The sequence below is a fragment of the Thunnus albacares genome, chromosome 15 (assembly GCF_914725855.1).
Source record: "Thunnus albacares chromosome 15, fThuAlb1.1, whole genome shotgun sequence".
Taxonomy (NCBI): domain Eukaryota; kingdom Metazoa; phylum Chordata; class Actinopteri; order Scombriformes; family Scombridae; genus Thunnus; species Thunnus albacares.
The window spans coordinates 25,723,006-25,747,577 of NC_058120.1; the positions used below are offsets into that span (position 1 = coordinate 25,723,006).

Genomic DNA, 24,572 nt, shown 5'->3' on the forward strand with positions numbered 1-24,572 from the left:
TTTTTTTTTTTTTTTTTTTAATTTTATTTTTTACAACTGCACATTCTGTTTTCTTTTCTTTCTTTTTTTTTCTTTTCGTGTGTGTTTTTGTTTTTCCCAGGGCCCGTGAATGGGACACGTCCGGTCCTGTGTTGCAGCGAGTGTCGTACAAGTATTTTCGACTTTCTACGTTAACGATTTTTCATCCTAACCTTGATTTGTGTTGAGCGAATGTAGTCCAGCCAGTTATTTTTGTAAGCACTGTAATTCCCTGTAGAGCTGAAGTGTAACGTGTGCGTAGGGGTTTTTTCATTCTGTAACTACTGTCATAGTAAACCAGAGACTAATATGTACATAATGTATAAGTGGTAATAGTGATGCATCTATTGTAAATATCTTACAATTTTTTCCTGACATTGTATGTTTTTGTTTAAAATTTTTTTCCTTCTCGATGCAGTGCTGAAACACTTTTGTGCAGGATCTCATGTCTGTTGAATCGTGCAATAAAAAGTGGTCGAACATGCATCTACTGCCTGCGCGCTCCTGGAGTTTTGTTATTGTCCAACATTGATTTTTATATTGATTACTGATCTTTAATTTTACTTCACACACATCCAGAACACCTTGAAGCGTTAAATAGTTCTTAAAAATTTCATTTTCTCTACATTCTAGGATTTCAACTATTCTGCGAAGCTTTTCTTATTTTTAACTGGTTTCTCGGGTCTGAATCGTGTTGGGACGTTTGGATCCTGTTATACTTGCTTGCAAATCCAGTTTTTAATTGATAAAAGATAAGGCTGCGATTTTCTACATTTCTTATTGCCAACAAATCTCACATGCAGAGCCAAACCTACAACAAACTGATCTACCAACAAGTATTGTGTTAGTATCCAAAGCCTGATATATCTTATTCCTCTGTGCCGTAGACCTCCGTTATTGTCCAAAATCTATTAAAAACACATTAATGAGCCTCACAGCTGCACTGGGTGACATGTTCCTTCATTATGAAGAGTTTGGACATGTTCGTTTGTTTAGAAATGGCTCCAAAGACGAATAACGGATCAAGTTTTCAGTCCTGCGGAGAGTAATTTCTTGTGTAAAACCTCTTGACTTTGTACTGAAGTTCTTTGAGTAATTTATGATGTAGTATAAAGCTGCAATTATTAGTGGTAATGGTTTCAGGCTCTCAACCATCATGATTAATGCTTTTCTTTGTCATACATGATGTAAATTTATCAAAGAACTTCAGTAGGAAATCAAGAGGTTTTAATATGTAGCACAACAAGCTAGTGAAGCTGTAAACAGAACAACTCTCTGGAGATTGAAAATGTGATTGCTGCTATTAGTCTTTGGAGCCGTTTCTAAACAAATTACTGTCATCATACTATTCATGATGATGGAACATGTAACCCAGTGCAGCGGTGTGACTCACTGATGTGTTTTTAATAGTTTTTGAACAACAACGGAGGTCTACCACACAGAGAAATAAGATATATTAGGCTTTGGATACACAAAATACTTGTAAGTAGATCAGTTCGTTGTTGGTTTGGCTCTGCACAGATTTGTCGGCAATAAGAAAATTGCAGCCTTATCCGTGAAATCCAACTGACATTTAAATTAACTGGTCAGTTCAAGTCACAAACATGTTCTCAGTTGCTGCTTGTGGTATCTAACCTTTGTTTTATTTGCTCAGGTTTTGACTTATTCACCTCTGAAGTTCGCCACCATCCCAGTAGAATGGAAGTTAACGGTTTGTGGTGCTCAGAGACGGATATCTGAAAACCTGGACACGTAAAACCGAAACATCTGCATGGTTAGATACCGCTAGTCTGGAGGTAAGGGAGATTCTTGTGTCGTTTTGGGTGAACTGACCCTTTAGACTTGGAAGTTTTTAAAATTCACTCAGGACCTGGAGTTATGCTCAGACGACATTACAGACTCCTGCCAAGTTAAATTGACTCCTTCTGTTTCTATTTAAGGAAACTCACAAACATTAAAGGATCAGTTCACTTCAATATTTTTTCCCCGTAGTCTAACTGGTTTTTCATTGTGCTTAGTTTTTGGGTTTTAAATGCCAAAGTTGTGTGACATCAACCTCTTAGATTCTGCTTTCATCCCAAAACTGCAGAGGTAAATTTAATATTCATGGTGCTCAAAACGTTGTTACTCTGGATAATTTACTGGAAACACTTTCTACTGTAGAAATGACTCCTGTGAAATCTAAAGTAAGAGACATTGTTTCTGGAAAGTAAGTTAACTGTTAATGGTTTGTTAATAAAAAACAAAATTCCTATTTCAACCTTATCGTAATCTCAGTATTTAAACCAGCTGGATAGTTGTCTACTACTAAGGGTTAAGTATGTCTTTTTTTTTTTTAAATTTTGGTGACTGTTGAAGATGTTTTTCCAGACAGTCTCACTCTTAAAGTGCAGATAATTTAACTTTTTTCTACCTGAATTAAATTTAAAATGGTTTCATTTACTAAAAATGTTTTTTTCTTGAAAAAAAAAAAAAAGTTAAACTTTTTACTACTTGTGGTAAAAACATAACAACATATTAATGCAGATAATACTGTGATTATTATTTTTGTATTAATTTTGTCCATGTGGTTCAGCACTAATATAAACCTTTTTAAAGATAAATTGTTATAAATTAGAAATTTGAATTCACATCAAAATTGCGAAATTGCATTTAGCTTTGTTTTTGTTTTGACGCTTTCCTCCTCAATTAAAAGGAACCATTTTATCTCTATTAACTTTTACATTTTCCTTAAATGTATTTAAATGTAGAAAAACCTTTATACGGAATATATTATATATCTGCTGGATCCAACATTTAACATTAAACCTACACTTATACGTTTTTAATGGGTACATGTACAATATTTAACAGCCTGTATGTACTTTTCATCATTTACTTAGAAATTTCCCCCAAATTTTTTTCAAAATGTTCTTTTGGAAAAACATTTGGATCTTGAACTCAAATTTAAACATTGTTTAAGTTTTAAAAGTGACTTGGAAAGTTTGCAAAGACGAACCTAAAACTGACCATGATTCGTTGTAGTGACCAGATTCATACTAGAGATCAATACTGTTTGTTTTGGTTGTTCCTGATTTAATTTATGACATTATTTATTATTACAGTTATTGTTGTTCTTGTTCTGCTTGTATTTAGACTTTGGTTTCTTTTCTTAAATAAGAAAACAAACATGTTTTTCTATCTTTCTCAAAGCAAGACATTGAAAAAGTTTTTACATTTTTCTACACCTAAAAATGGTGCAAAATTAACTTTTTTATCCACCAGCCAAATGTCTAGTAAATGTTCAAATTTTACCAGCTACTCAATAGATTACTGTTGTTTTTTTGACTGGTGAGTGAAGCAAATCTATCAGCTACTTACATATTTTACCAACATTAAACTGTTGCTAATTCTGTGCCTAAAAAGATAAACATTCATTTTAATCATTAAAAACTCTACTGCAGATTGGAACCAGCAACCTTCCCAGTAAGAAGCAAAACATCAGACACAGATCACAGACTTCAGTCCTGCAGAGTTTTTATTCCTCTTTCAGACAAAAAGACAAAAAAAAAAAACAAGATTCATTTTGCATAACAGTAGTACAGCAGCGGCCGAGGGTACAAAAACGCTTTTTTTTTTTTTTCAGTGTAAAAATAACTCTAGTCATACCTCACACCTGTGCCGTCCTCTCGTAGTGCAAACGCTTCAAATAAAAGTTAGGCACATGATGGATACAATATCGCAGTTCAATTACACTTAAGTGCTGATGACAAGTAAAACATCATTCAGAATTCCTTTTTTTTTTTAATAATTTTTTTTTTTTGTGTGGATTCCCAGGTTGTAAATGTTTAACAATCGCAGCCTGATGACAGACAGACCGATGAAGATGATGACAGCTGGCGAGAGATAAAAAGGGGCAGTTTAACTTCCTGTTTTTATCTGTTGACGTCAGATGAAAAGCTTGATTAAAAAGTTCCTATTTTCAGGATGACGATTTCTGTGTTTCAGCATTTTTTTTACGACTAAGTGCAACTGACTCCTGGCCGAGTTTTAATACTAAGTCAAAAAAAAAAAAAAAACAAATTACATTGCAAGCTTATGGTCCCGAGCAACAATCACGTCTCCCTACTTGATGCTTTTGCTTGTAAATATCTGAGCGAGCATTTAAGTGGCAACTTGACATCGTTCTACTTTTGAGGAAAAAAAAAAAAAAAAATTAAAACTAGCTCAAAATAAAGTACAAAGTAAAATATTTCCCAGTTTTACATATGTTACAAATAAAAAATAAATATCAGCTCTGTTTTAATCTAGGCATTTTATGATTTATCAAGAAAAATAAAGGTACAAAGAGCGACCGTCGTTCTTTCCCCGACTAACACAGTGCAGCTTATTCAAAGTGTTGCTCCGGCTCGACACCGGAGCGCCATCAGGAGGCCAGCACGCCTCGGCGGATGATGTCAGACCCGTATCGCCGGCTGAGGGACGAGTCGCCCCTCAGCTGGTGGGAATGGCACCGCTTCAAGCAGGGCTCCACCTCGCCGTCGCCCGGTTTGGAGTCGAACCCGTCGTTCTCCGTCCCCGTGCGGAGCCGGGTTCTCGGGTACGACGGCTCCGGCGTGTTGGTCAGCGGTCGGAGCAGCGGCTTGCGTTGCTCCGGCGCCTTCATCGTCGGAGGCTTCTCGCTCCTCTTCGGGATCCTGAACTTCCCCCAGTCTTTAAGGTGTCCGCCAACGGACCCGTTCGCCTGGGCGGCGTGGGCTTTCCTCAGCCAACCGTTGGCTTTGGCGGCAGCGGCGGCGTCTGCGACCCTGTTAGCTCTGTTGAGTTTAGTGTTAGTCGTTGCATCCAGAGAGGCGGGGCGTCTTTTGGTCATTCCTTCATCTAGGAAGTAGTCGTCGGTGTCTGAGTTTCTGATGTCCACCAGCCTGATGGACACCGTTTTCTCCAGGTGTTTCAACCCGAACCTGTTTTTCACTTGGCTGGGGAAGCTCTCCGTCCCCTCGCTCCTCCTCTTCCTCCTCCGCTCTTCTTGCTCCTGGTCGTTCTCCCTTTTCCGTCTGGCCAGCGCCTCGTGCTCGGGCCCCGGGGCCTCCCTCCTCAGACCTTTCCTGCTCTCGAGTTTGTGCAGCTTGACGGCGACCGTTTCCTGAACGCCTTCTTGCTTCAGAAGCTTTGGGTACTGAACCTCCTCGTGGTTCTCAGAGTTTTGGATTTTGGCGTCGCTCGTGGCCTCGGAGGGCTCGGAGTCCTTGATGCGGGAGCCTTTACTATCCTTCGTCTCCAGTGGTTTGCTGAGATTGTCCTTCTTGTAAGTGTGCGGTGAGTCAGAAAGGCCTTTTCTGTCGCTGCTGCTTTTCCTTTTTTCCTGCTTTAAAGACCCTTGTTTGGTCTTGAGTCCAGAATGGCTCCAGGAGGAGCGAGACTGGGAGCCCTGAGAGGATAACCAGCCCAGAGAGAAGAGCTTCTCTAGATCCTTGGCAGATGGATCGCCTGCAACACACACAAACCAAATTAATCAATCATTTAAAATGATCCTTTATTCACTTTCAGGGGAATCATACTGTAATAACATCCTGTTATTACTCTACAGATTCTTTATAAGTTTTATGTCTCCATGTAGTGAGCTGCTGTTTCAAACTGTAATTAGAAACTAAAATGAGTATTGAGCTCGTTGCAGAGAAACACAGCTGAGCTTCAAACATCAGATGTGTCAGTCTACATACATTTGTTGTATAACGCTATATATCAAAAGATATTCATATTATAATAATGATTTTGACCATAATTGCAAGTTTAAATGTTTAATGTCAACTTAAAATTTGGGTGTTTTCCAGCTTCTTGTTGACTTTATGATATCAATATTTTCTAATATAAATGGTTGATATGTATCATGGTTGAGCTGCATTATTTGATCATTCTGGCTGCTGTGAAGAAGAAAAACTCCACAACAAGCTGACAGACATGACTAACACGACTGCTGACAGTTTATTTACACATCATTCATTTGAAGTGTTTGGGGTTTTTTTTTTAGCTCTGGTTTGACTTCCACCAACTCCAGAGAAAAATATCTGACTCTTCAGCTGCTGAATGCTCCACTTTCTGCACCTGCTGGTCTCTGTCTGCTGTTTGGTGCAGAGCAGGAAGCTTATAGTGAGTTTTATGCACCGTGAAACCAAAACTAGGAGCTAAAAGACGCTAAGACGCTTCATAGAGTTGGTGGGTTTGTCCCTGTGAGCGACACCTTTCACATTAAACTAATCATTTAATCCTCTGTTAATATAGAAAGTATTGATTTGTGGAGCTTTAATGAAAATAATTCAGCACACGGCCGTCGTGTCATGTTGGAACTCCCGTTGACTCACCGGTGAACAGCTCGTGGTCGAGCAGTCGGACCTGGTGCTGGAAGATCTGCTCCTGAACTCTCCACAACGAGCGCTTCATCTTCTCCCTCCGAGTCACCATGTAGGTCAGGTTACGCACCTGAGGAGGAGGAGCAGAAACAGGTTGGCACGATTAAAACAACAAGGATAAAGATTACAACAATAAAAGGAGGAGACGATTGTGTTCAACATTTAAACTGAAGGAGCCAAAACTGAGAAACCACACAGAGAAAGAAATAAATTAAGATTGAGAAGTTTTAAGCACACATCCAGGCCAGTGAAACAGACTAGAAGTGGCTGTTTAGACAGATGAGGAAGGCAGGTAATATCAGGTAATAACAGACTTTTCTTCTCCTTTTCAATCATGAAATTGTAGCTTCTATTTTGTGTTAATAAAAGTATTGGAAGTTCACAGTATTAAAAAAAACAAGCATAAGATTAACATGTTATCAGATTATCCTCCATATTGGAACTACAACATCCAGATTCCAGCTTGTCAAATATGAAAACTTGCTGCTTTTCTCAGCACTGTCTTACAGTGTAATGAGCATTTGTTAATATGACCACAACACTTTGTTTTTCTTTACTTCTACATGTTTTATTTATTCTCAAGCTGTTGAGCAGCATTTTTATAGACACTGTATGCAGAGTCTGTAATCAATAAAGCTGTTCAATCAATTTTTAGTTGCATATTAAATATGGACAACAAAATGCCAGATAATAGTGAAAAATAGTCAGTTTTGTCGAACCAACACAGAACATCCAGTAAATGAACATATTACAGAAGAGCAGCTGCAGATTCTCACATGTGAGAAGCTGGAACCAGTAAAAGTTTTTCCATTTTGACTTGACAAACATTTACCGAATAGCGAGTTGACTAATTTTCTGATTCAATCGACTGATTGATTATCTACTTCAGCGTGAGTCTTGATGACTCAGACACTCACTGATGTTTTTTTAACAGAGTTGTTTTTGTATTTGCACACATTACCGTCAGATATTCTGAGGTTTTATCTATATAATCGCTTTAGTTTTTAATTGATTTGTTTTACATAACCGTAGTTTAACTGTTTCCACCTCGTCAGCTGTTTTTATGTGCTGCTGATTTGGGGATAAATAAAATCATTCTCATCTCATCTTATCTACAAACAAACTGTTCCACTGCACTCAGTATTTACGTGATTTATTTAAACGGTTTTTTTGGTGTTTTTCATCAGAAAATTATCCTTCTCTTGATGGTTTTTTCTCCTCCACCTTCCTGCGTCTGCTCCTCTCTGTTCTCCTGGGGGTCTCGCTCTGGGGGAAGTGGGAACCTACCCTCTCCAGGTCCTGGCGGAGGTGCGTGAAGAGCTGCAGGCGTCGCAGCAGCACCTCGTGCTCGCGGCGCGCCAGGCTCTCCTCCTCGTCCTTCTTGGGCGTGAGGAGCGGCTGGTTGAAGTTGGCTTTGCGTTTCAGTTTCCAGTACTGGTAGAGGAAGTCCACCACCTCCGGCGGCATCTTCAGGTGACCCGCCACCTCCTCCACCTCCACGAACTGGTAGAACTCCTCCTCCATCTCCTGCAGCTTCAGCTTGCGGAGGCTGACTCGTTTCTCCTGCTGGCGGCTGCTGAGCGTCTGCGGTTCGCCGGGGGATCTGTCGGCGAGCTGGGGAGCCACGCAGAAAGACGAGGAGGAGGAGGAGGCGGCGTCTTCCTCCCCTCTCACCCTTCCTCTCCGTTTGCCCTTCTTGTCCCTGACGCTCTCCTTGACGCGCTCCTCCTCCTCGTCCCCGGAGTCTCGGTCCCTGGACTCGGCGCCCTCCAGCCCCGAGTGTTTGGGGCAGTAGGACTTGAACTTGACCTCGTCGTCCTCGGTGAGGATGGTGTTCATTTCAAGGCTGGCGTGGAGGCCGCACGTCACGTGGAAGGCAGTCCGGCAGTTTTTCGCTGAGCACTACGGACGCACACACACGACAAAGTTAGAATTTCAAACATGAAACTACTTTCACTGTTCATTCCTTTTAAAATACATCATCACATGACATAATCTCATTCAACAAGTTGAAGAAATGACTCAAGACTCAACTGTTAAATCAGTATTATTACTTTTAATGCTGCTAAATTAAATTAAGTTGAAAAAAGGACCGCTGCTTTTTGAGTAATAACTGTGTCAAAGTTCAAAATATCAAATGACTGTATCAGAGTATGAAAACCTGCTCAGACCTGAAGGTTGGTATCAAATACCAACATTAAACAGTGTCGGGTTATGAGAAAAATATCATTTTTGTATCCATGTTGTGTATTATAAATGAGCACTGAAGGCTAAACGTTTGTCACTGCTATTGAAACCTTTAGAAAGACATTTGATCCTGTTTCTCTTATTTCTCCACTGACAGCTTCATAAATCTGTTCTTCTCTTCTAAATTCACTCGCTCCTCATCTTCTAGTGACTGACAATGATTGAAAGAGGAAAAACATATTCCAGCTGGTAAAGATGACAGCAGATAAATAAGGATAAAGCTGACGACATTCTACAGTTATTGTCAGTAAATCCGGTGAAAAGACCATCATGTCTCAGTAGTTTCTGACGTCTCTACTGTGTCTGTGGCCCTCGGACCCAAAACTATTTGTTCCTACTGATATATAAACCCTTTAAAAATGGGTCACAAACAAAATAGTCTGAGTAATGTTTGTTAAAAACTCTCTGCTGTTATAAGAAATTACTCAAACAGGAGGAAACAGTGCGTTTGCTCCAGTAGTTTGAGTATTTCTGGCAGCAGGACGATGTGTGTGTGTGGGACTGAGTCAGAATAAAGTATTCTGTGTGTGTGTGTGTGTGTGTGTGTGTGTGTGTGTGTGTGTGTGTGTGTGTGTGTTGATGCTCATGAAGGAACGCTGTGTCTTATTAATGTGATTTAAATAGTTTCTGGACAACGACAGAGGTCTACAGCACAGAGGAATGAGATATATCAGGCTTTCATACACATATAATACTTAGTAGATCAGTTCATTGATGGTTTTGTTGACATTAGGAAGAATAATGAATATAATCAGACTTATACTGTAACAACTAAAGACATGAAGACTTGCTGGAAGTATATTATTATCAATAATACATCCACACTATTGTAATAATTCACTTATTCTACCTGTTAATACTGATCAGATATTTGTTGTCAGTCACAGGAGTTTAAATTATTACAACATAATAAAGCGTTTAAACAGATAAAAGTGTTATTAGAGCTCCTGACTGATCAGCTGCGTCGTTTCTCCTCCGGCCTGCTCAGCTGTGAAATCATTTCTGTTTCACTTCCTCGGCTGTGGAGATCAGACGCAGCGTTACGCCTGAGTTACACTACGGTTTACCAACAAGGTGTGGTCGCGCTTCGCTCTTCACGTCTCGTTAAACGCGAGCGGTGACTCTCACCTGTATACACGCTCCGGTCTTCTCTTTACACAGGCAGCAGATCAGAGCCCATCTGTTGCTGGGAATGTGGGACACGTTGGTGATCGGCTCCATCTTCTCCGGATTCCCGATGCTCACCTGCACGGGAGACACATAACGGGACACGTGTTAGATGAAACGTGAGCGCAGGCAGGCGGCGGTGACTGATTTAAAAATCCACACGTGACCAGTGGTAGATGTTGAGATAAGATGTTAAGACTGTTTCTTGTTTTCTTTCTGTGATGAAATCAGCTTTTACTGGCTCAACTGTAATTCAGCCAAGTTGTTTAGCAACTTCAAAATATCATCCATCATGATGAATGGATTCAACTGCAGCCAGAAACAACATTAAAGCAGATAACAAATGTTTATCAAGAACAAGAAAAAACTCTTAACAAGTAAAGACACGTCTAATAAACACAATATACAGTGTTGTGCAAAAGTTGAGATGTTTAGATTATTATCCATAATGCAACACCATCAGGGAGGCGTCTGATCGTCCCGAATTTACTCTGCAGCCTGACAACGAACCCAAACACACACAGCCTCCACACAGCTCTGATCTCAACATCATGGAGTCAGTCTGGGATTAACGTGAAGAGACACAAGCAGCAGAAGAAGAACTGTGGTGACGTCTCCGAGATGCTGGAACAACCGACCTGCTGAGTATCTTTTGCACAGTACTGTATATATTTAAAAAAAAAAAAAAAAGGATTATAAAAAGATTGAATTCATCTTCACCTCTGGAATCCACAAGGCACAGCTGACGTGAACCCACTTGGTTCCGCTCCGGGTGGGCTTCATGGCTCCGCCCTTCTTTGGGCACAGCTGGCACTTTGGCAGGATGCCGAGGGCGCAGATCCGGCACAGCCAGCTGCCCTTCGGGACCTTCTGGATGCCGTAACACGCCTGGTGAGGAAAAGCAAACAGACGGGAGGCTCAGCTTCCAGACAGCCAGCGGAAATCAATACGGCGGCAGCGACGGACGAGGACGCGCGGAGAGGCGGGAGGATGCGTTTGTGTGCGAGTGTCTGATAAACTACAGCACGGGCTGATATAAAATGTAAGATTATACTTTTTTCAGGGAGGGAGTGTTTGTGTGTGAGTGTCTGATAAAACTACAGCAGAGGATGATAGAAAACGTCAGATCATCGCTTTTCCAGATATAATTTAGACTCTGAGTGTCTTTAAGTCATATGTGGGTAAAATATACTAGAATGAAGTGTGCTCTTCATTGAGCAGCATTTTACATACATATTTCACTTTTACTGTAACTTTTAACATCTTTACTGTGTGTAAATGTAAACAGGATGCAACAACGTTTGTCTGCAAACACAGCAGTCTATTTTGCAACAAGCTGCACAAGTAAATAAGCTTAAAACCATAAGCAACTCATATCATTTATTATAAATAACACTATGATTTATCATATAACATGTAACTGAACGGGTAAGAATATACAAAGCTGTATCAAAGTCCTTTTTAGTCACCAAGTCTTTTATTATTCACAAATGAACCATAAGACTGAATCTACTCATGTATATTATTGGATTTCATTCATTTCACTCAGGTTTGCCTCTTCATTTATGTTTCAGTCTTATTTGAAGTCAATAATGTTCTTGATTATGTCATGATATGATATTTCTAGTAGTATTTTTAATATTTTAATGAGCTTATTAGAGATAATAAAGTAACATTTTATTGTACACACACATGCTAAAATGTCTGTTTATTGCTGATGCTCTAATATAAAGCACCATTGGTCAGAATATGAGACGAGCTCAGCTTTTCCGACAGATGCTTTTGGAAAAAAAGACTTTTTTCTCACTCGTCCTGTTGGGGAAAGTTTCCCTAAAATACTATTAATCCGAGAAGAGAGTCGTCATCCTCGAAGCCTTTTCTCTCGTAAAAGTGAAATAACACCAGTGAAGCGTAAATCAGTCCCACAGTTACTCTCTCTCTCTCTCTCCTGTCAGGCTCCAGCAGATACTTTCAGTCTTTTTGCCTTGTTGGTCATCATAAGTGACAGCAGTCATTTTTGGCTGCTTGATAGATGTATTATAGAACCATTTGGGCTCGTTTTGACTCGTCATGAATTTATTCCCTCCGCAGTAGGACTGTGACGGTTTGGCGGTTTACATATTAGTCACATTACATATTAGGTTTACATATTAGTCTGTATTCAGAGATTTCAAACTGTACAGTAACAGCTTCATTTACGTATTTTGTCTGAATTTGACTCATTTTCATTTAAGACCCGTGTGTGTGTCGTCCTCTGACCTGGTGAACGCAGATGTTGCATTTGTCGCAGAACACCATCTCGTTGTTGTCTTCCCCGTCGGGCGACTGGCACACGTCGCACACCACGTCCTCGTCGTACTCGATGCCCAGCCCTTCCTCCGTCTCCGTGGCGTGCGTCATGTTCTCGTGGCAGCGTCGTTCGAACTCCTCCATCACCCGCTCCATGGTGATCTCGTCCAGCCGCGGCATGGCTGGAGACACGGGGAGGGAAAAAAGTCTCTCAGGCTGTTTCTGACAAACATGTATTTTATGTTTCCTTGTTGCCTTTGTGGCCGTTATTAAACAAGCAAGACGTTAAGATCAGACTCTCCGTCTCTCCGTCTCGCTGTCATGAAACAATATAAAATCACTGGGATCATGTTTGGATTTTAACACCTGTTGGAAACCCGTCAAAGTGCTCGTTCCTCCGTTCTTAAGCAGCTGACATTTTGACTCTGACAATACGCTGAATAACAGGTTTAACTGTGACTCATCTGACCAGAATGACACCAGAAACAAAGCTGCAGAGAGATTTACTCCCAACAGTTTCTATCTAAACAAAGACGTGGTCGAAGCAAAACACGCAGCCTGAAATAAATCAAGCAAAGAAAAACAAAACAACAATAAGAGTCTCTAATCTAAACTGAAACGTTGGGAACCGAAAACCTCAAAAAATTCCTGATGTAAACAGATTCCAGCTGCAGGAGAAGATGCAGGGAAGCCGAGACGGGAAAGATAAACACTGAGATCACTTCATGTTGTTCAGAGCTGCGACGATGAGCAACAGAAAATTAATCAGCAACTGTTTTGATAATCAATTAATCCTTTGAGTATTTTTTTTTTCTTCTCTTTGTCAGATATGACGGTAAACTGAATATTTTTGAGGTTTTGGGCTGTTGATCAGATAAAAAAAGATATTTAAAGATGTCACTGTGTACTCTGGAAAATTATAACAGTCATTTTTCACTATTTTCTAACATTTTAAAGACCAAACAACTAATCAGTTACTTGAGGAAATAATCAGCAGATCAAACAATAATAAAAAATAATCTTTAGTCGCATCTTTAGACCAAAATTTGGATTGTGTGGCACATTTTACAGTGAAAAAATAAACTTGACACTTCTTTTTGTCAAACAATGGCTCTAATTTACATCAAACACATCAAACACACACATTTTTGTCCTCCAAACTTTTGTAACTTATTGGGCAACATATATGTTGATATTGTTTATCTGTGATACACTGAAATATTACCACCCACACCGATGCATCAGCTGGGCTCGTTTAGGAAAACTTGGCTGAGTTCTCTGTATTTTTTTCAGCAAAGCTTCAAGCTCACAGTCCTACAGAATCAATATCAACAAATCCCCCTAAGATCCGCTTTTATAGACCGAACAAGTAATAAATTAGATTAATCGATGATGAAAATAATAGTTAGTTGCAGTCCTTCAGCAGACTGAACCCGTATGAGGAGCTACACAGAACACTGATGAAGCACGTTGGCTTAGTTAACAGCAAAACAGTCATCTAGTCAATAATAGAATCAAGTTTACAGTCATAATCAATAAACATGCTGCTGAAGATTCAGATCAACATCCAGAATCTCTACGGAGACGAACCCTGACCTCCCAAAAGTAAAACTTCCAGGTGGAGATCAATAAAACAATAATCAGCTTACAGAAAGAATAACACTTTCACAGTCTGTCCTGATAATGAATATCTTTAAAAGGACATAAAATCTAAATTATACCTCACAAAATGTGTAGTGACTCACCCATCTCAGCGAACTCCTCGTTGATGATCTGCAGCCAGGCGACGTCTTCCTCGTTTAGGTCGTAGCGGCACATTCCCTCCGCCAGCGTCCGGATGTCCACGTAGCCCAGCGCCTCGGTGCCTGACGTCCGGATCAACTTCTTTGGCCTGACGAACATGACCTCCTTCCCTTTCTCTGCCAACACCCTGCAGAGCACAGACAGGAGGCCCAGAGAGTTCATTTACTGCACACATTATCCATCCGTTCATTCTCAAAACAAACACATCCTGTCAGTGGATATGAAACATTTCAGTCTCTTTAACATGTTGGGATGCTTTGTTATTTTCTGACCATATATATATATATATAGTATCATCATATAGATCATATATGATACCGTATAGATTGAGACGACACATGAGGAAGGATTTATCTATATCTATATCCTCCACAAGTCACAAATAACTAAAATGTCAAATATGAGCTGGTTTCAGCTTCTCAAAAGTGATGATTAAATGCTTTTTCTTTGTCATAAATTACAGTTAATTGATCATCTTCAGGTTTGGGACTGTTGGTCACACAAAACCAGTCCTGCCTCGAGTCCTCGGCTGACAAAACAAGAAATTATAACAGCCGTTTTTCAGTATTTTCTGACATTTATTTAAAAAAAAAAAATCAGCATGTGTCAGTAGCAACCCTATAACAAAGGTCCAAGGTGCCAGGTAACTTTTAACATTTTAAGGATTTTAAGGACTTGCCAGCTTACTCCTTAGTGCAAAAATACCAGCTGAAATGTCTAAATACCAGTTAAAATTTCCCTTTTCTATGGATAAGAACACAAGCTCCAGCAGCAACACTGGTAGACAACTTATTTGGACGACTTGGGCACATACAGGTTTTGCTATTTGACTTGTCTTCAAGTTTGTCCTTGCTGGGTAACAAACTGTCTAACTGGGAGCCAATCAGATCAAATAAAAGAAAAGCTGTTATGAGACAAAGCGCTAACGTCTGAGCTTTATGAGCCTCTTCTGCATCGACTGAAACTTAATATCTTAATTAATTCCTGGAGGTGTTTTGCACAGGATGATTTTATATTTCTCACTGAGGGGAAAAAGCAGGATTGAACCTGCGTCTTCCTGTTGTGTTACCTGGCGACGGGCTGCGGGATGGACTGGGGGCTGACGGGGACCTGGACGCCCTTTTCCCACTCCTGCCTCCACGGGTCGGCGAGGACGTAGTAGTCCTCGGGGTTCAACTGGTACGAGTCGTGCACCTTCATGGCGGTGATCAGGTCCGTCCTGAAAACCTAAAGCCACAAAACAACCACATGAGAACAAGAAAAGCTTCAGACTGTGAACACTAAGTGACAGTGAATTATTACTGCGGTCACTCCGGCTGAAGAGAGGAAATGTCTGAAAAGCTGTCGGAGAAAATGAGAAATTATCTGCAAAAGCTGTCGTGTGTTTACTAAATCTTTTATGCAAATATTTAGAAGTGAAATGTGAAGCCATGGAATTTCATCTGGAATAATAATTATTTTCCTGGAGCTTATGTAAACTATAAACATGCAGAAAAACAGTGTAAATTTTAGTATTGACTCATCTGAAGAAGACTTGTATCTGTTCATTGTTATCTTTACAACATAAACAATTAAAATAAAGTAATCAAAGATACTGCATATCAGTGTTTGCACATGTTGGGGAAAAAAAACACCATGTTGTTTTCAGGCAGCCAAACAGGAACCAGCCAATAAGGATCCTACTTTGACCAGAGTCATTGTTTTGCTTTGATTTGATTGGCTCACGGTCACAGGGAGTGTACAGTGGCCTGCAGGGGCCAAGTTCATAAACTGTACAGTAGATAAGAGCACGAACTGTCCAGCGTGGCAGAATACATTGATGATTTACAAATGTTCTGGCAGGTGAGCATTTAAGAGCTCAATTTAATAAACAAAAACAAAAACATAACACTGAGAGGAGAACAGAAGGTTGTTTATGAACTATGACCTGTATTCTGTATGTTATTTAAATTCTAACAGTCCTTCAGTGTTGAGTGGAGACAGACGTACCTCGGAGGGTTTCTGCCCGTTGCCTCTCCTGGGCTGTGATGAATGCTGCGACCAGCAGGTAGAGTTACCTGCAGGAGAAACACCACAGCGTGTTAAAGGACTCCACATTTCTTCTTTGTCTGTTTCTGCTGCAACTGGAACTGCTGCTGCTGCTGCTGCTGTTCTGATGAACATCCTCACATCTTCAAAACTTATGGATTTCCCCACAGGGGAAACTATAGAAAGCAAATATACTGAATGTACGGCTCATTTGAATAGTCAAAGCGGTTCAACTGACATTTTCTGTTTTCAATTTCATTTCATTACTATTGACTAATTTGACTTTGAGCTTATTATACAATCACTTACAGTAGAAGGAGGGGATTGACATTGGCACATCCCCCAACACAATTTCCAGTAAGCACTAATGTTTAAACACCAGGTGACATATCTGACATATTAGATGATCAGAAAATCTAAACAATTATATGGAATCATCTACACATCTTCTTCTGATTTCTGTATTTAACAACTTACCCCAGTGTTTCGCATAATGTGGTAAAACCCACCCATCTGAGATTTAGTGAAGGACGAAACAAACGCTGCAAAGTGTTTCTGAAATCATCTATTGAGGTCAGACTTTGAGCCTGTCTGCCTGACCTGCCATGATGTCTCTGAAGGTCCAAACGCGTCTCCTGTCCCTACACTGTCTCCTGTTTCTCAAACTGTAGATCTCCTTTTTCTTTCCTTTAATCTCTGTCCATCTGCCGCCCTTCTTTCTCTTTCTGTCTCTTTGTTTCCTTCCTGAACATGAAGTATAAATTTACTGATAAGATTTTCAGAAAAATACAACTATTCTGACAAAGAAACTGAAAGCTAAACTGTAACGGCTGTTAATAGTCCTTCACTAACAAAAATATACAACATTTCCACATGAAAACAACTAAAACGTAAAGACATTGAATCATGACTTTTATGTAATAACATATTCTGGCATTTTAAGGAAGAAGGGCATTTCCTCTGGTCTGATGACATAATAATACTGCTTTACACTTTCACGTGTAAAATTGAGGAAGGTGGAAGGGTTGGACTGACCTCATTCGGGTCTATATTTGGGTCTGGTAAGAATGAGTCAGCAAAGACAATATTTTTCTTACTTCCATTGTCAGAGTCGTCACTGCTGCTCAGGTGCCTGCTTCTCTTCATCGTCGTCTGTCTGCGGAGCTCCGGCGTTGGGACACTTCACAAACCAGACAGGAGGTTAAGTTACAGAGGGAAGTTATAAGAAGCTGCGAGATATATAGCTGCAATAAATTAAAATAAAACTCTGAACACTTGGGGAAGATGATTAGAAGTCTGACTCAAACACAAATATGACATTGTAGTCCAAAGTTAGGATTTGAAAGTGGGTTTAACTACACCACGGCAGGCTAGACGACATGACAACACAGCAGAGGACACTTATAAGCTGCACAATTACACTGTTAAACATGAAGTTGCTTTCCACAGTAAATAAACGCAGCCACCGACATGTTCCGAATTCATTCACAAATGCACTCACACTTAAGGATGCACCGATCTGAATCGTCAGATCAATACAGGCAAAGTTAACGACGGTATAAAGCAGATAGAGCATTGTCCATGATTTGATCAATCCACATTAAATACACTTTCTCTGTCAATGTCAGTATAAGATTCTGTGGTTCTACTATCAAGGCTGCCCACCAACTCAGTTTATAGAGTCTGTTTTCAGTGTCCCATTTTACTTACATATAAATAATTGCAATGAGCCCCAAACACAGTATTCATAGGTAAACAGAGGTATACATAATTTAAATTTGGGCAAAACAGGGTACTCAGTATCTGCAGATACTCTGAATTAAAGACTTCATTTCTTGGATACAGACATGTTAAATCAGAGACAGGAGTTTAGACACGACTATAAATAATTTAAATTTGGTAAAAAAAAAAAAGGATCACTGGTATTGAAAAGGTGCTCTGTATCTGCAGATACTCTGAGCTGAGGTGATAAAATATTTATCAGAAGAGAAAAAGTTGGCTCACATCACAGCTAAAATGCTGACACAAGATGGCAAATGTGCACTAGGATAAATATAATCCCACAGCTGGAATTATGTTATAGTTTCTAGCCAAGCAACGAAATTGACACCCCACTCAATATTTGGAATAACTCCACTATACTACAACATCAGCTCTTGGATGCAGACAGGTAAATCAAAGCACAACAGTGTGACAGGAACATAGAAACTCGTCACACCTCCACCTGAACCCTCACTGATGTGACAGCACACCGACCCCGCAGGGATGTACACATGTCTGATCTGCTGCTATGTTATGAACCGTCCAGACCTCTCAGCTCGTCTGAGAAAAGTCTGTTTTCATCAACTCAGTTCTTTTGAATCAAGGCTGAAGACTTTTCTGTTTGCTGCTCAAATTTGAGACTTTCGATTCGTTTCATGCACTGCACTCTTTTAACTTTTATTCTCCTGTTTTATCTGTCTTATTCCTTTTCAGCTTATTTTTATTTTCTATTCTCTTAACTCTCGAATAACTCTTTAATTGTATTTAAATGTCCTTTTATAAATAATATATTGTGTTTCTTTTCCATTTTGTCTAGCACTTTGTATTGACTTGTCTTTGAAATGTGCTATGCAAATAAACTTGCCTTTACACACCAGCCACTGTTCCAGCGATGACAACAAGTTGCAAGCCACATGCAACACAAAACAAAACAGGAAACAACGCCTAAGTTGCAGTGCTGCGAGCTCAGCTTGTGGCGTGCAGAAACGCAAACAAACAAGGACCCTAAACTCCAGACAAGTGGAAATATCTCAAGGGGGAAACTGCTAAGTTAACCCCAACCTAACTGTCTGGCTATAAGCAGGCTAGTTCGTGTGACGCCTTTTTCCAGCAGAAGCTAACTAACTTAGCAGCTAACTTTAGCTAGCAGACTGGCACAGCTGTCCTTTACGGTTACCAAGGCAACGTGCTCACACAAGCAAGCAAATATTGTTTTTTTTACATCAAAGCAGACCATGCAGCGTTGCAACTTTTAATAAGTCTGCACATTCTAGCTGGCTAACATTAGCCTGATTGCTAATCTCCCACCGCCGTTACGCAACACGCGGGCCTGCACACACCCGGCATCCCGAGTGGAAAGAATGCTATTTTTCAAAAATGCTCCTCTGCGATAGCTTAATGAATGCTGTTTTTGCAAAAGTGGCACGCAAAAACGGCTAATCTTAGAAGGGCACATGGAAGCTGTGCGCGTTTTTTTCTAGAAACGTGGTAACGTGAGTGCACGTTGGATTTGGCTGACGTTGGTGGTTAGCAACATCGGCTAGCTTGTTTGCTAACGGCTACGTTAGTTACCATAGTTGGTTTCTAACATAGCATTGAACCGATGCTGATAACTTAACGTTTACGTCTACATTGTATTCATGCTTTATTGACCAATACATTAACAAACAACAAAGCACGTCAACCTTTAAAACACCAACCTATTAAAAACATGAGCATGTATCTGAATAAGAGAAGACAGCTAACGTTAAGTTAGTTGCCATAGTTGTTGTTTTTTTAGCGTTAGCCAATGCTGCTAACTTAACGTTTACGTTTACCGTTACGTTTACGTTGGCTTTAGGTGACGTTGGTGGTTAGCAACATCGGCTAGCTTGTTTGCTTACAGCTACGTTAGTTACCATAGTTGTTTTTCTAGCATTAGCCGCTGCTGCTAACTTAACGTCTCCGGTGCTCGTTATTAAATCACAGTCACCACCAGTTATCTGTCAAAGGTTAGGGGTCAAGCTACCTGAAATTAACGTCAACACATAAATGAAAGCAGTTAGTTAATATGTTGTTTGGCTCTCTGGGCTGCGGGGCTCCGTGCGGCAGCTTCACCAGCGAGCCACTGGCGGAGGTTAATCTTTGGCGCCATTTTAAATGCCGATGTCGCGTCTTCCTAGCGGACTGCTAGTGCGACCATACTGGAGACATAAAGTCGTTCAAATAGCCCGATAAGAACATTCTGGCACATATGCACATGAGTAAAACCCGTGTAGAGGTGAAAATAAATTGGACGGTACATACAGAGCACGTCAGGACGATGCAAGCCGGTGTTTGAGTTTGATATGAAGCGCAGTTTTTGCTGTGAGTTCCGCTTGACCCGCATTCCACATACACAAACACGGAGCGGCGGCGGCCGGGAGGAGGTACCGCAGCCCGGGCTGCAGCTCCGCCTCTCCGCCGCCGGAGGGCAGCAGGGACCCCCGGTACTAATGATTCGAGACATCCGAGAGGTAATGCAGGAAAAATGCTTCATCACTCTTTCTCATTTATTTATTTATTTATTTATTTATTTATTTATTTCTCTCTCTCTCTCTCTCTCTCTCTCTCTCTCTCTCTCTCCCTCTCTCTCTGTCTCAAAAATTCATAAAAACTACATTGACAATATACAAAAATAGATACATACATACATAAATTTAAAAAATATATAAATAATAAAAAAATAAATACACTTAAGGCAAAGTATTATTACATTCCAACAGTCAGTGTAATAATTTTCAATTATATTTCAGGTCATGAATAAACATACACATTATACAATAAATCATCTATATATTGAGACCCTATCAACAAATCAATCAAATAACTCTGGTTAAGAATTGTACCACAGAATTATCGCTTTGCACAATGTATAATAATAATGTTTCTATTGCACATTGCACACCATATAATGATAATAATTCTACTCTTACTTTATTTTTTAAATCATATTTATTTATGTACTTTGTATATAATCATTGCACAAAGTATAATCATAACTTTTTCTATTTTACTATTTAACTATTTTATTGTTGTGTGTGATGTGTGCTGGATGTTGCTGTTGTGACACTTAAAGTTCCCTCTGGATTAATAAAGTATTTCTTATTCTTATTCTTATCACAAAGATGATCCATGTGGTGGCAAAGATAATTAAATGAATAAATAATAAACATACAGTCTCAGTTAAAACACCAGAAACGGTGACAGTTTTGTATTGGTTGGTATGTATCAGCTAATATTAGTAAAGAATGATGTTTACAGTTACATTTACCCATAATTATGATGATATTGACCATATCAGATATTATAAGAGATTATATTATAAGAGATAGATAAGAGATTATCTTTGTATATATAAGAATATGGCATGCGTCAAATAGTGTGACATTTTCCATTTTAATACCCAGCCAGTTATTCAGGTTCTGCCAAAAACTGTAATGTGACTACTTCTCATATGTTTTCAGTGCCACAGTATAAACCCATGTTGTTTAAATGTCAACAAACTCTGAACAGTTTTTGTTTTTTTTCCCCCCTCAACTTTATTGACAACAGTCAAACTCAAAAAGCAGTAACATATAAACAAGTATGAAGGACAAGAAGAGGAAACAAAGTGTCAGGGAATTCAGTTGTGACATAATAAAATAAAACATTTGGTAACGGGATTGTGCAAGAAGTTTTTTTTGTGCTCAGTACCAAACAAAATAATCCATAGGAGGAGGAAACAATAAATAAAGGGTTACAGATTAGTAATCAAGTGACATTAGTCAATAATTTTATATGTTTGGGTCTTTGCCGCTTTTTTATTCTGAAGCTTGACTAGAGGATTGTAAAAGAGCCAAATAAATGAGAAATAAGGTAAAGTTTGTGTTTCTATTGGTCCATTTCTTTTTATGTATATGGAATATGCCAAAAATATAAATTATTGGATAAAAAAGTTAACATTCTTGTCCACTTAGTTTTTTTTTCCATTCATTTTCAAATTGAATTAAACCATTACTACCATAAAGTGTGACCATTTGACCAGTTAACAAACTGTGAATATAATTCCTTCCTGACTGTGTAACATGATGCAACTGTCCCACTAACAGACCGCCACTCCTTTTTTGGCCAGTACACACAGCTTTATCTATTAAAGGGACAGACCACCAACTACACTTTAACTGTCTGGCACTATTTTCAAAAGAGAAAAAAAAAACCTCATGTAGTTTATTAGGTTGTAGTGGAAGAAGTATTCTTAATAAAATGTCAGAAAATAGTGAAAAATGTCCATTAAAACTTCACATCGCTTGTTTTATCTGACTGACACTCTAAAATCCAAATATATTCAAATCACTATTAAAAAAAAGCTAAGACAACCAGATAATATTCACATTTGAGAGGCTAGAAGCTGTGGAAATTTACATTTTTGATTAAAAAAAAATAACTTTAACTATTAAATGATCATCAAAATACATACCAATACATTTTCTGTTAACTGATTTATCAACAAATTGCAATAAAAATGCTTTAATATTGTAAACAGTGTATATTGGAAAGTTACTTCTTTGTCTAATTATGTATGCTTCAGTTGAATACATTAAGTTTTTTATTATCATATAGTACATATCTAATGGGTTTAGAGCAGGATGTTATGATTGTAATTCTTTTTATATATTTAAATATAACAATTAAAAATTACAATATTGGCTGTACGGACAAAATCCTTCACACCAGGCTTGTTTACACGTGCATAGCTTTTAATAAGGAACAAAATTTAAAAAGTGAACAATTGACGGAATAAAAAAGATGTGTCTGATTTCATCTGAAGGATGCATGCTGCCAACATGTTTACTGGAGTGATCAGAAGACAGAAAACAGGGTTATGATACCATGAGCTGATACAAAAAGGACAGTTTTTATATGTTTCTATCACACATCTTGATATTTTGCATTCACACCTCATCAAAGACACACATGCTAACCAGGAAAATAATACACTCCTCAACTTTAAAAAGAGAAATTCTATGTAATAAATATGTAAAGTGTAAATGCATTTCAACGGTTTGTAAAAATCACACTTGCTGCTGCAAATATTTCAAAGTGACGTAACATCATCATCATCATTCACAAGAATAAGAAAAAAAAATGCATCTAGAAAAACAACAAACGTCACCAAGAACAGGTTTTTTAAACAGTGCTACAGTATTTTTTTTTCCTTCAACAAGCCTTTAAACTGTGACAAAGACGTGAAAGTCACACAACCAACAAACCAAAATGTTACAAAAATGAGAACTTTTTACTAACAGCAGAGGATTAACGGAGGTAAACGGAGGTTTGTCATGAAGGACCGAGTCGTATAGAGTCTAATTTACGTGCACCTGAACTCATCGGAAAGTTGGGAACACACACAGTCACACTCAAACATATCACATCACAACACACACAGCACAGATCTTCACTTTTTCCAGGACAAAATTCAATGTTTCTCCAAAACTTCACATCTTCACTGCAGTTGGAAGTTTTGGTCGGATTTCTTCATGTTGCCATAACAACAGGATGAATTGACGCGATTAAAATGCAACTGAGTCCTTAGAAAGATGTGGACATAAAGTACAACAACATTCAGATTAAATAATTTATAGTTAACAGACATGTTGAGTAGATTTCCTTTATCAGGGAGTCAAAACATCTGTCATGAACAAATTATTTAATCATCAGATTGTTTTCCTACTGATGATTTTAAACTGGACAACAGTCAAATGATTCTGTGGATGAGATGAAAGTGTTGAAGGTTAATTATGTGTTTATGGCACTCGTTTATGTGTTTGTTTGTTTTTTAATGTAGGAATTTGATGGTATTTATTTTGAATATTAAAAAACGTGAAAATAAGATGAAGAAAAATGTATAATTCTAATTCAGATAAAAATTGGATTAGAAAAATAACAATTGCAGTAAAAAAACTACAAATCACGAATTATCTGCACATCTCTGATATTAGTCTAACATTCTGGCTGAATATGAATAAAAAAATGATCCAAAATCTGTCAATGATTGGTGGATTTTTGGAATACGCCTCTCTTAATTGCATAATTGCACTTTGTAATTGCTCGTTTTGATAAGTGCTATATGAATAAACTTTATTATTATGATGATACTGCAGAAGTATTGTGACAGAACTATAATCTGATATGATACCGAGGACTATTCAGTGTTTGATTCTGGTGTTATAGGTGGCTGTGACTGGCTGATGTTAAAAAGATATGACTGCCAGTATTCATCAGATTTTGCTTATTTTTATGACCGTTTTCTAAGAACACGTCACTTACTAACAGTCTAAAAAGTAAAAAAATGTTAAACTACATCTTTTTGCTTAAAAACATTTGCTAACATTAGATCAATTTTAAAAATATTGTCATAAAAACACCAGAAAACTACATCTGTGCGTTTATAAAATTGATCAAATAACTGATGGTCAGGTTGTCGATGAGAATTCCTTAAATTTAAATCAACATTTTTATCTTGCAGAGAGTTATATGAAGAGATTTTTATCTCTCTTACATCTCTTAGATTAGATCTCTCTTAGATTAGCTTAGCATAAAAACTGGAAGCGGGAAAACATAATTCCCTTTTTAACCACAACTTGACTTTTTTGCACTTTAGTTTTTGTGCGAATTAAACAAACGAGATATTAAATGTTAATTAGTGAGCTTTAGAGGTGCTGGACAGATCCAGGCTAGCTGTTTCCCTCTGTTTCCAGTTTTTATGCTAAGCTAAGCTAGCATCTCCTGGCTGTAGCTTCATATTTAGCTTACATGAGAGTGCTATCAGTCTTCTCATCAAACTCTCAGCAAGAAAGTGAAGATTTCCCA

At 38.7% G+C, this 24,572-nt stretch overlaps 1 protein-coding gene across 8 annotated transcripts; it reads right to left on the bottom strand.

Annotated features, from left to right (window-relative positions):
- Positions 1-3,517: 3,517 nt before the first annotated feature.
- jade1 (jade family PHD finger 1) lies at positions 3,518-20,095 on the bottom strand. 8 transcript variants are annotated; one of them, XM_044374120.1, is made up of 13 exons: positions 19,711-19,982; positions 18,568-18,583; positions 17,039-17,121; positions 16,542-16,685; positions 15,903-15,970; positions 14,983-15,140; positions 13,856-14,040; positions 12,081-12,292; positions 10,542-10,709; positions 9,783-9,899; positions 7,695-8,309; positions 6,360-6,477; positions 3,518-5,487 (listed from the first exon to the last, which is right to left on the bottom strand). In XM_044374120.1, the coding sequence occupies exons 3-13, from the start codon at positions 17,085-17,087 to the stop codon at positions 4,424-4,426; spliced, it is 2,898 nt and encodes a 965-aa protein (XP_044230055.1). In that variant the 5' UTR covers positions 17,088-17,121; positions 18,568-18,583; positions 19,711-19,982; the 3' UTR covers positions 3,518-4,423. The 8 variants fall into 8 exon arrangements, with proteins under 8 accessions (XP_044230055.1, XP_044230052.1, XP_044230054.1 ...); XM_044374117.1 differs by lacking the exons at positions 18,568-18,583; positions 19,711-19,982 and adding an exon at positions 19,989-20,095; XM_044374119.1 differs by lacking the exon at positions 18,568-18,583.
- Positions 20,096-24,572: the final 4,477 nt, after the last annotated feature.